Here is a 12,581-nt window from a genome sequence, read left to right as displayed (position 1 = left end):
TCAGGCTCTAGCCTTGAGTACGGTGAAGAGTCAGATCTTGGCTCTAGCGGTCTACTTTCAACGACTCTTAGCATCGCACTCTTTTTGTGTGCGTCCGTTGTGCAGGGGGTCCGGCATGTGGCCCCTCCTGTGCGTCCTCCGCTACCTCCATGGAACTTGATTTAAGTTCTTTCGGCGCTTCAAGAAGCTCCGTTTGAGGACGTTCGGAAGATCCCCTTGTTGACTCTGTCTCAGAAGGTGGTTTTCCTGGTGGCAATTACTTCGGTCAGACGAGTATCTGAACTGGCGGCCTTGTCTTGCAAGGCTCCCTACTTGGTCATCCATAAGGATAAGGTGGTGCTGTGACCGCAGCCATCATTCCTTCCTAAGGTTGTTTCGGCCTTTCACATTAATGAGGACATTGTTCTTCCGTCCTTATGCCCTCAGCCGAAAAATCCGAAGGAGACCACTTTACAGTCATTGGACGTGGTTCGAGCCCTACGGGTGTACTTGTCTGCTACAGCTCAGTTTCGGAGGTCGGACTCACTGTTCGTCTCGGTGACTGGTCCTAAAAAAGGTCTGGCGGTCTCATCTGCCACCATTTCTAGATGGATCAGACAAGTCGTGCTCCAGTCCTATGCTCTAAAGGGGCGGGCGCCTTCCTTTCAGGTCACGGCGCATTCGACCAGGGCGATTGGTGCCTCTTGGGCTTTCCGTCATCAAGCGTCCTGTCTTACAGATTTGTAAGGCGGCGACCTGGTCGTCAATCCACACCTTCTCAAAATTTTATAAGGTGGATGTGAGTGCATCTTCGGATGCCTCCTTTGGCCGCAAGGTTTTATAGGCGGCAGTTTAAGGTTGAAGTTCCTCCGTTGAGGAACTCTGGTTTGTTTGGGGTGAAACCTGGTTTGCTGTGTTTTTTTTCCCACCCCTCAAAATTGTTGACACTGCTTGGGGACGTCCCTAAGGTCAAAGCTGCTGTGTCCGTCCATGAACGAAAGAGAAAATAGGATTTTTGTACTCACCGTAAAATCCATTTCTCTAAATTCATGGACGGACACAGCACCCACCCCTCCTTTGTTTGTACTGCTTGTCTACGAACTGAGGCTGGATGCTTCCAGAGAGTGGGATGTACCCGGGGGACACGCCCCCATGGGAGGTGCTGTACTGAGAAGTGTTTTTAACACTAAAAGTGCTGTTTTTGTCTGCCTAGTCTCTCCTAGAAAAAAGGTACATAACCCTAAGGTCAAAGCTGCTGTGTCCGTCCATGAACTCCAGAGAAATGGATTTTACGGTGAGTACAAAAATTCTATTTTCTCATACTTGGTCCGTTTGGTCATTCATCTAAGTTTCTAAATTGGGTTAAAGGAAATTCTACCACTGTTTAGCTATGTTGGAGTGAGTAAAATTGTTTCTGTTTTCATAACCTAGCTCCCCCCCACCTTTACATTTTTGGGGGGAAAGTTGGATTATTTATACTATAATCGCAACATCTCGTGTGTGTGTGTGTGTGTGTGTGTTTTATAAGTGAATATAAAGCACATTTTTTTTTTTTTTATTATACTTTAGGGAAGATATGGGATTAAAGGGAGGTGTGGGGGTGTGTGTGTGTATGTATGTGTGTGTGTATGTATGTATGTGTGTGTGTATGTATGTGTGTGTGTATGTATGTGTGTGTGTATGTATGTGTGTGTGTGTGTGTGTGTGTGTGTGTGTATGTATGTGTAATATATATATATATATATATATATATATATATATATATATATATATATATATATATATATATATATATATAATATAGTGTGTGTGTGTGTGTGTAAAATATATATATATATATATATATATATATATATGTGTGTGTGTGTGTGTGTGTGTGTGTGTGTGTGTGTGTGTGTGTGTGTGTGTGTGTGTGTGTATGTATGTGTAATATATATATATATATATATATATATATATATATATATATATATATATATATATATATATATATAATATAGTGTGTGTGTGTGTAAAATATATATATATATATATATATATATATATATATATATATATATATATGTGTGTGTGTGTGTGTGTGTGTGTGTGTGTGTATGTATGTGTAATATATATATATATATATATATATATATATATATATATATATATATATATATATATATATATATATATATATATATATATATATATATATATATATATATATATATATATATATATATATATATATATATAGTGTGTGTGTGTGTGTGTAAAATATATATATATATATATATATATATATATAATATATATATATATATGTGTGTGTGTGTGTGTGTGTGTGTGTTTTGTATAGGGTCAATTCTTGTAATTTTATATATAAACTGATAAAATAATATTGACAGAGGTACGGAACATTAGTCAAATATTTACAGACTACAGGATACCGGAGGACCCAGCCTTTTTTTTTACTACATGTTATGAATATACCTGTTAAATATAAACAATCTATCTTACGACATTTAGTAAATACGGCCAAAGCATGTATTCCACTTAGGTGGAAAAACACGCTACCTCCTACAGTTGGAGGTTGGCTTCATAAAGTGGAAGAGATAAATAATATGGAAGATCTCACACTTTCAACACAAAACCAACAAGAAAAGTATGCGGAGGTATGGAGATAATCACAGTCCTCCCTGCAGTTATGCACCCCCCTCCAATCACAATACTCCCTGCATAGTGCCAATTTTAATCGCTGCCCCCCTGCAACCTATGTCTATTCCCTCATGCTTCAGCAAGAGGTGAGCCCTGTGGCGGACCGCAGAATAGTTAGCAGCCTGTATGTCCTGTGTGTATTCTGTCATTTCTCCCGAGCGGTCGACAATGTCAGCCTATTAGCAAGGCAGGGGACGGGACGGCTGCAGATCGTAACAGAAAGCGAGAGACTCTTTATAATAACAAGTGGGCAATCGCCCGCTTGTTAATATAAGTTTGGCAGCTCTCGCTCTGTCACGATCTGTAGCCTTTCCGCCCCCTGCCTTGCGAATAGGCTGACATTGTCGACCGCTCGGGAGAAATGACCGAATACACACAGGACATACAGGCTGCTAACTATACTGCAGTCCGCAACAGGGCTCACCTCCTGCTCTGATGGCGGCCCGCTCGACAACAGGCCACGGACCGGTACTGGTCCGCAGCCCGGAGGTTGATGACCCCTGCATTATAGGATAACTAGTCTAGAGAAAAAATATAACATGAACAAGCTTTAGGTGCTAATATTGACTCCAGATGGTGGGGGGATAGGGCAAGACCCACTCCACCTTGTTTGTGATGCCTATTTAGGATGTGCAGGGCACATCTGGGTGGTTTAGCATCCCAAATAATGCAGTATCTCACAAAAGTGAGTACACCCCTCACATTTTAATTGAGTCCAAAGTGTCAATATTTTCTGTGGCCACCATTCTTTTCCAGCTCTGCCTTAACCCTCTTGGGCATGGAGTTCACCAGAGCCTCACAGGTTGCCACTGCAGTCCTCTTCCACTCCTCCAGGATGACATCAAAGCTGGTGCATGTTGGAGACCTTGTGCTTCTCAACCTTCCGTTTGAGAATTCCCCACAGATGCTGTAGCAGGGGTAGGCAACCTCGGCCCTCCAGCTGTGGTGAAACTACAAGTCCCATGAGACATTGCAAGACAATGGCAGGCTTTACTACTAGAGGCATGATGGGATTTGTAGTTTTACCACAGCTGGAGAGCTGAGGTTGCCTACATCTGCTCCATAGGGTTTAGGTCTGAAGACATGCTTGGCCAGTTCTTCACTTTTTACCCTCAGCTTCTTTAGCAAGGCAGTGGTCATCTTGGAGGGGTGTTTGGGGTCCTTATAATATTGGAATACTAAAGGGAGGGGGGATCATGCTCTGCTTCAGCATGTCACCGTACATGTTGGCATTCATGGTTCCCTCAATGAACTGTAGCTCCCCAGTGCCGACAGGACTTGTGCAGACCCCAATACTCCCACCACAATGCTTGACTGTAGGCAAGACACACTTTGCTTTGTACTCCTCACCTGGTTGCCGCCACACACGCTTGACATCATCTGAAACAAATACGTTTATCTTGGTCTCGCCAGACTATGGGACATGGTTTCAGTAATCCATGTCCTTAGTTTGCTTGTCTTCAGAAAACTGCAGGCTTGTGCATCGTCTTTAGAAGAGTCTTCCTTCTGGGATGACAGTCATGCAGACCAATTTGATGCAGTTTAAGGCGTATGGTCTAAGCACTGACAGGCTGACCCCCCCCCCCCCCCCCCCCCTTCAACCTCAGACGCATGTGTGCTGCCAGCATTGCTGCAATTTCCCAAAGACAACCTCTGGATATGACGCTCGGCATGTGCACTCAACTTCTTTGATCGACCATGGCGAGGCCTGTTCTGAGTGGAACTTTTCCTGTTAAACCGCTGTTTGGTCTTGGCCAACATGCTGCAGCTCAGTTTCAGGGTCTTGGCAATCTTCTTATAGCCTAGGCCATCTTTATGTAGAGCAACAATTCTCAGGGGAGGGAAAATGGCTATTTTGACTTAGGGGTGTACTCACTTTTGTTTCCAGCGGTTTAGACATTAATGTGTTGAGTTATTTTGAGGGGACAGCAAATTTACACTGTTATACAAGCTGTACACTCACTACTTTACATTGTAGCAAAGTGGAATTTCTTCAGTGTTGTCACATGAAAAAGTAATAAAAAAAAAATTATAATTTTTATTTTACATGTGAGGAGTGTACTCACTTTTGTGAGATACTGTATCTCTAAATCTGTTTTTGTATGGATGTGAAAAAGGTAGAGGGGATAGGAATTGGCACTGTGCGTAATGGGTAGAGGAGTTTGGGCAGGATCTTAAAGGATTGAGCCCACATGAGTGCCCCTATAGAAAGTTAGCACATGAGGGAGGAGCGCCAATTGGGGACCCCTGAAGAGGAGGATTGGGATGTAAATTCCCTTACAATCACTTTAACTACTTGCCACCCTGCCCAATTCTGAAATTTGAAGCGATTGTATACCCCAAAAACACACCTGTAAAGCAAAAGCATAATGAGCTAGTATGCAGCTATCTCATTATGAAATAATCACCTTAGAATGAGGCATTGTCATCTGATCCCAGTCCACGCCGAGGGAGCTGACATTTTGCCTTCTGCATTTCTTCTGGGTTCGCGGCTTCGGTGCTGTGAGTGGCCGGAGCCACGATTACGTCACTCCCGCGCGTGGGAGTCTTTTTTCCAGCAAGGTTCGCAGCGTCTGCCGGACCTTCAACCAGGCTTTCACAGTGTGTTGCAATTTTTATTTGTCACAAAATATTTGCACGGAGGTTTTTAAAATATTTTTTTTTTTTGGGGGGGGGGGGGGGGGGGGATACACTTTGGTGAATTTATAGTGAACACAAGCACTATATAATATCCAGTTTTTGGTAAAATGTAAAAGATTGGTACAGGCATTTAAAGTGTATATCCCAATTTTCATCTAAAATTAAGCATTTCTGTCCATCTTTTCACAAGGCTAGGTTTGCAGTCAGGAGTTGGGTGCGGTTTTGGTCACTGATTCAGGTGCACATTTTTACCTGAATTTGTACCTAAACTGGACCCAAAAATCGCCAAGGACCCTTTTTAGAAATGGACTGCAGCAGTATGAACTGGCTCCGTTGAAATCTGGTCTGATTCACATGTGCGAATCGGATGCGATTTTTAAAGCCACATCCTATTCGCATATATGGAACACACATGTATGCCGCTTTTTCTCAAGGCCGCTTACTCTCAAGCTCCCTCGTCTCCTCCAACCATGCTTATCTCCCAAGATTTCTCCAGAACCTCTCCCATCCTCTGGAACTCGCTACCTTAACCTGTCCAGCTATCCCCTACGCACTTACTACTTTCAGGCGATCCCTGAAAACGCATCTCTTCAGGCAAGCCAGTCGCGTCTTCAACTAATCTTTTACCACTTCCATCAGCTCATTTCCCATAGTTACAGCCTTTTGTACCACCTGCCCCACCCTATTGAATTGTAAACTCTTCTGAGCAGGGCCCTCTTCATCCTATAGTATTTTTTTTATTATAACTATTTGTCTCCCTTTTTTGTGTTGTAAAGCGCTGCCTAAACTGTTGGCGCCATATACATTTTTTATAATAATATGTGAACCAAGCCTTAGTGAGTTCTGCTGTGCTTGCAATTTTGATTTAGATTGCAGTGCACCAGTGTTGCATAAAATCAAAATAGATGTGGGTGTCGTGGTGATTTTTATTTTTTGCTGTCGTTTATTTATTTTTTGAATGTATTGTTGTGCTACAGATTAAAATTTCCTTGGATGTGTTCTTTTAAAATCACTGTATTTTCACTTTATAGGGCCGTAGTGGTTTTGCTGAGAAAAATGCAGCCTGTGGACGCATCATCTGTGACATTCAGATATCTGCAAAAGAGCTAATCCGGTGTAAAAGCTATCACTTGTCTGAATTGGTCCATCATATACTAAAAACTGAACGTTTTGGATTTCCTCCAGAAAACATTCGCAGTGCTTACAGGTATGAAAAGGGTATAACGATTTTAAACTAAACTCCTTTTAAAATGGCAATTAAGTGTGTGCGTGTGTGTGTGTGTGTGTGTGTTTGTAATTTAATTTGCCCACCCCATTATAGCTTGAGGTGTCATGTACTGTACAAATAAAGCTGTATTAAACCTACAAGCAAACCTTTATTATGACAATTTTTTTTTTTTTCCAGCATATGGTCTTGTAAATGTATAGCTGGATTCAGGATGGCGGGCGCATAGTTGCGGCGGCATAGCGTATGGCATTTACACTACGCCGCCGTAAGTTTGCAAGGCAAGTACTGTATTCACAAAGTACTTGCCTGCAAAGTTACGGCGGCGTAGCGTAAATGGGACCGGCGTAAGCGCGCCTAATTCAAATGAGGATGTCAAGGGCGTGTTTTATGTATATGAAGTGTGACCCGACGTGATTGAAGTTTTTTAAGAATGGATAATGCGCCGTCCCTGTACATATCCCAGTGTGCATTGCGGCTAAGTACGCCGCACGGACATATTGGTTTCGACGTGGACGTTAATTACGTCCAGCCCTATTCACGGACAACTTGCGCAAACGACGTAAAATTTTCAAATTTCGATGCGGGATCGACGGGCCATACTTAACATTGGCTACGCCACCTAGGGGGCATGTTTATCTTTAGGCGGCCTATCGCTTACGGAAACGGCGTATCTTTACTGCGACGGGCGGACGTACGTTCGTGAATAGGCGTATCTAGTGATTTACATATTCTACGCCGAACGCAATGGGAGCGCCACCTAGCGGCCAGCCTAAATATTGCACCCTAAAATAGGACGGGGCAAGCCGTCGTATCTTAGATAGGTTTAAGTGTATCTCTGTTTGAGAATACACTTAAACTTAGGTCGGCGCAGATTCCGAGTTAGGTCTAACTCTTACTGGATCCAGCTAGTAGTGTGTTAAGACAAAGCAGTTACTGCTGACAAGGGGTGCTTGGAACAATCTGCTTTTATCCACTCATGTAAAACCTTTTATCCCAAAATAAAAATTGTTGCTGTAGCTGCCTGTGTAACTAGAGTTTGGGTTCAATTTTGTTAATATATGTAAATCTGCTAGTACATCTAACATCCCCTTCTCTTCCTTATGCTGTCCAAAGGTGCCTCTCTGCTCCTTCATACAGATTGTGGGCACTGTAAAACAGGTGGTGTGTTACTGGCCAGCTCAGCAGGCAAAAACAAGCCTGAAAAAATAAATAAAAATAAAACTGCCACCACATCTTAATGATTGGTAGACTGCTATATATTCAATTTTAGTTTTTTTAATTTTAATACTGCTTTCAGATGGCAGGACTTTTATTGTACTTATCTTGGATTACAGGGCACAGGTCCCACCACTCTTTTGTGATTTCCTTACTGCTTGCTAAAGAACTGAAGCCTCCTGGTGTGGGTGGGTTTATATAGGTACACTGAGGGGAGATGTCCAATCATCTGAAGGTAGCAGCATATATCCTATGGTCTAAGGTTCAACTCATGTGTCCTGTACTGTGGTGTAATATGGAACTCGCATGTATGCCAAAATTCCTATGATTTCTCCCTGTGTATTTGATTCTTTGTAAATATTAAAATGGTGATAATTGCAGGCAAGGGCTTACACATGCCTGAAATGGCTCTGCTGGCAATGTTCACTGTTGGGCAGGCAGGCAGAACATTTCTGCCCTTGCCACATTTGCTATACTATCAGGCATTCTTTTGTTTTTAAGTATTTCTTGTCAAAGAAAATGTTTTCACGTTTTAGTGTTTCTTTTTTTCCTTTTATTACCTGACACCACAACTATTCCATTTAACGATACAATGCACCTCTGCTTCTAACGTTGGATAGGTCATATTTAAAACATTGAAAATCAAAATTGTCTGTAGTATATAAAATATATGCTGACAAGTCTATATTCAGCTCACTGACCTGACCAGTCTTGTAAACAACAACCTTTATAATGGAAGAGGCTGCTTTTACATTGGAAATAATGCACAGGGGAGAAATTTAAATGATACATCACTTGGCTCACAGTGAACATGACAGACTGAGAGCTTCTTTAAATGTAAGAGCTACATATTCCATTAGAACAGATTGGTCCGGACATTGAACTAAATTCAGCCTGAAATTACTCTTACCCTGCACAGGAATTTAAAAATTGTTATACTTGTATTTGTTTGACCTCTGCAAATTCAAGGTAAAGGTTTTTTTTTTTGAAGGTGGTTTTCGCAGTTAGAATGCAGTGACAGGGGAACATAGTAACCACATGTTCGCTTTTGTCATATAGATATTTAAATGTGGCGTGCACTGCTGAGATATATATGTGTGTGTGTGTGTGTGTATATGTATATATATATATATATATATATATATCTATCTCAAGTGTGTGTATGTTCCAGCATCACGTCCAAACGGCTAAAGATATTAACATGAAACTTGGCACACATGTTACTTATATGTCAGCAACAAACATAGGATAGGTGGTTTAACCCTTACCCACCCCCATTTGCCATGGTCGGGGTTTTTCTTTAAAGTCCCATTCAACTCTATGGGAAATACATGTTACTTCATAACTTCCAAACGGCTGTACATATTTCGATAACACTTGGTCACATGTTACTTATATGTCCACTTAAACTATAGGATAGTTAATTTATCCCTTAACTACCCCCATTTGTGAGGGTCGGGGTTTTTGTTTAAAGTCCCATGCAAATCAATGGGAAATGTATGTTCCCACATAACTTCTGTATGCCTGGAGATATTTCAATAATACCTGGTACACATATTACTTATATGCCAAATAAAAATGACAGTTAAATTAACCCTTACCTACACCCTTATATAAAAGATGGGTATATTTATATTACTATAATGTTACACACTGCTGTCTGTATTGATATAAAACATCCACAACGTCCCTGATAGTAGGATATCATGTAAACATTTCATCATGTTTAGCTGACGTGATGGTGCTCAGAGCCATGATTTTTACTGCTGCGAAGAAGGTGCTTCTTAAAATGTTATAAATTCTACATTAGCTAAGAGTGCACATCCCTATTCATATTTAAAATTGTTAAAACTACGTTTTTGAGGCGCAACTGTATACAGTAAAAACCATACCAAAATATTACAATAAAATAAAACCAAAACAGCCCTGATACATCATTACACCAGGAAAGCAGTGCATGTCCAACATAGGATGTTGGTTTCCTCTGAGGGCTCAATTTGTTTCAATGACACAGTCCTCTTCTTCAGGAGCCAAATACATGTACCAGATTGGAATAGCATTCTCCCAAACTAGGCGAGGAAGGAGGGTGGGGACGAGACAGATATTGTAGTCTATTATGACCTATTGTACAGGAAATTAAATACTGTATATTTGGTCTGGTAATTTTACGAGTTTTATCTGGGGGGGGGGGGGGGGGAAGATCCATTTGTGTAAAATCGAATCGTATGAGAATCTCCAAGGTACGCACATTATTTAAGAATGAAGTAGTCTGTTATAAAGCTATTGGTGCATGTGTTTCTGGGAAACCTTGTGCTTTGATATGCGCTAGGTGTTTTGATTCAGCACTTGTTATATTCTCCCCATATCTTTCTCTCTCCTTTTTTCGGATCTTATTTGGCACCCCTAAGGCATGGACTGTCATTGCCATGCTTGTGGATGTCAGTGATTTATCTGCTGTGGGTGACCCTTTTTGCTTTTATTCAGTAGGGCACACAGATTGTTCCTCTATTTAGTGGCTGTTATTTTGGCTTGCAGGGTCATGGAGTTGGCTGCATTTTCCTGCAAGGAACATATTCTGGTTCTCCACCAGGTGAAGGTGGCGCAAGTCCTCTATTCACTTGGTTTCTTTGTTTTTTTTCATTTGAATCCGGATACAGTGTATGTTGCCTTTTTGTTTTGTCCTACTCCTAAACATAAACAGTAGGCAATACACACTTGATGTTCGGGTCATTTGAATTTGAGGTGTACAGCTTTGTGTCAACAGTCTGATTCCCTGTTTTGTTTGCTTGTATGACATCATAAGGGTCGGGCTACTTCCGAATCCACCATTTTTAGTTGGATTAGTCAGCTAATTTCTGAGGCTTATGGTAACGAGAGCCAATGAGCTTTGTGTCCACTTCAAGAAGACACAGGGGAAAACGCTCTTTCTGGTTTTCCTGAGTTAAAACTTGTTTGGCATGTGTATAATAGACTTGGGAGCAGGAGTTGTAGTCTATTGGCTAATATTTTGGTTTAAATTTAAATGCCTAAGTTGGTCAGAGATTTTCAGTGGAAGCTACTACAATTTTTGTTATGTAATTTCCTTGTTTGGGTAGGACTGTAATGTGTGCTTCAAGTGCATGTTTTGAGAATTGGTACGAATCGGAGGTGAAGTTTCCTAGTCCTACAGAAAAGGGGAGGGCTAAGGTGTCCTTGGATGCTTTATTAAACCCGGTTGTAAATCCCTTCTGGACCTGGGTGGTTGTTGGCACTACAGGAGGAAAGAGCATCAAAAAATTCCTCTTTAGAAAAAGGGTTTTAACTCCATGTTGGGGAATATTCCTTTATGTATATAGGGATCAGAGTTTGTGTAATTGACATGCTTCTGAGTGCAGGTATTTATGCACGATCTCAAAATACTGCAATCTCTGTAATCAGGTAGTTGGTGTGTGTATTTTCTTTGCCGAGAGCCAAGTTTGGTGATTTCTTTGAGGACACGATCAAAGCAGAAATAAAGGCCTCCTCTCTAACGAAGTTTAAAGCCTAATAGACATGGGCCGGATGTCGTGCGGCATCAGCCTGTTCAATTGAAACCAGCCGACATTTGGCCCATGTGTAATGGCATCCGGGCCAACAGAATCTGGTCATTCAGCCAGCTACCTGTTATGGGTCATGACCAAAAAAGGTCTGCCGACCAGCTCCCTATCAGCACTCTAAGCCAATGTCGGAACACAGTAGAACAGCAGGGAGATCGCTGTACTAACATCAGATTGTTAGTATAGAGCAAGGATCTTCAAACTAAGGCCCTCCAGCTGTTGCAGAACTACACATCCCATGAGGCATTGTAAAGCTCAGACAGGACTAGGCATGATGGGAATTGTAGTTCCTGAACAACTGGAGGGCCATGGTATAGAGGCTCCTCCTGAGCTTTTTTTTTTTCTTCAAAATAGTAGTGTGTATGAGGCTCAAGTCTGCAAGAGGTCTAGAAGTTTATCCAGGTCATACTGCATTGAGCAGTAGGTTGAGATCTCTGACCACTCTATATAATAGTGTGCGTTCAATTCACAAAAAAAAATAAAAAAATTTGAATATTGAGATTTTATATGTTCACAAAGTCACAAATCAAATAACAGATGCCAAAGTGTTTTAACTACTATTACATTAAAACATCTTTCTAAAAAAAACTGACACCATCCACTCATTATAGTGTCCGTACTATATGTCATCAAATTTTAGTTTTATTTGTTCCAGTCTTTTGGCACAGATCGCTGTGATTGACTGCATGTGTGTAATTTATATGTGCCTAAAACCGCTAACTTGTCAGGTTTTCCATTTTTTTTTATTTGAGGCAAACTAGGCTGTTTAGAGAGGTACATTAAAGGTGGGATGATGACTACAGTTCAGATCTCTGCATTTTAATACTGTGCATTAAAAAAAAATTGTTTTCAACAAGTTCTGCTTCCTCTCTGCCTAATGCCACCTTATATGTAATAGAATGCATCAAAAAGCTATATAAAAATAACTCATGCAACAATTGTGAGCAGTCTTAAAATCTGTGTGTTGTCCATGCAGGGCAAAGCAACAGGTTTTCTTTAATGACCCCCCCCCCCCCCTCATTACTTTGCTTCCCTATTCTATTCAGCTGCTACGAACATGAAAAAGCCCTGTGTAAGCCCAGTCGAATGCCTGGTACACACGATCGGATTGTCCATTTTTTGTTTTTTTTGCATGCTGGTTGTATCAAAAAATCAAGAGTTTACTAAAGTTACGAACATTCTTGTACAACAGAATAAAAATTTGAAAGTGATGTCATGTGTTGTAGTGTATTTGTAGAAAGACG

General features: G+C 41.1%; 1 protein-coding gene across 2 annotated transcripts in view; it reads left to right on the top strand.

Moving 5' to 3' along the window:
- Positions 1-12,581, top strand: part of POLA1 (DNA polymerase alpha 1, catalytic subunit) — a 481,679-nt gene that overhangs the window by 79,223 nt on the left and 389,875 nt on the right. For both annotated transcript variants that reach the window (XM_040338205.1, XM_040338204.1), the window contains exon 20: positions 6,351-6,526. In XM_040338205.1, coding sequence (XP_040194139.1) covers positions 6,351-6,526 — 176 coding nt within the window. The remainder of the gene's footprint in view (positions 1-6,350; positions 6,527-12,581) is intronic.

Source organism: Rana temporaria, chromosome 2, assembly GCF_905171775.1.
Source record: "Rana temporaria chromosome 2, aRanTem1.1, whole genome shotgun sequence".
NCBI lineage: Eukaryota > Metazoa > Chordata > Amphibia > Anura > Ranidae > Rana > Rana temporaria.
The sequence above is the reverse complement of the archived record's forward strand: the minus strand, read 5'-3'. Positions and strand labels throughout refer to the sequence as shown.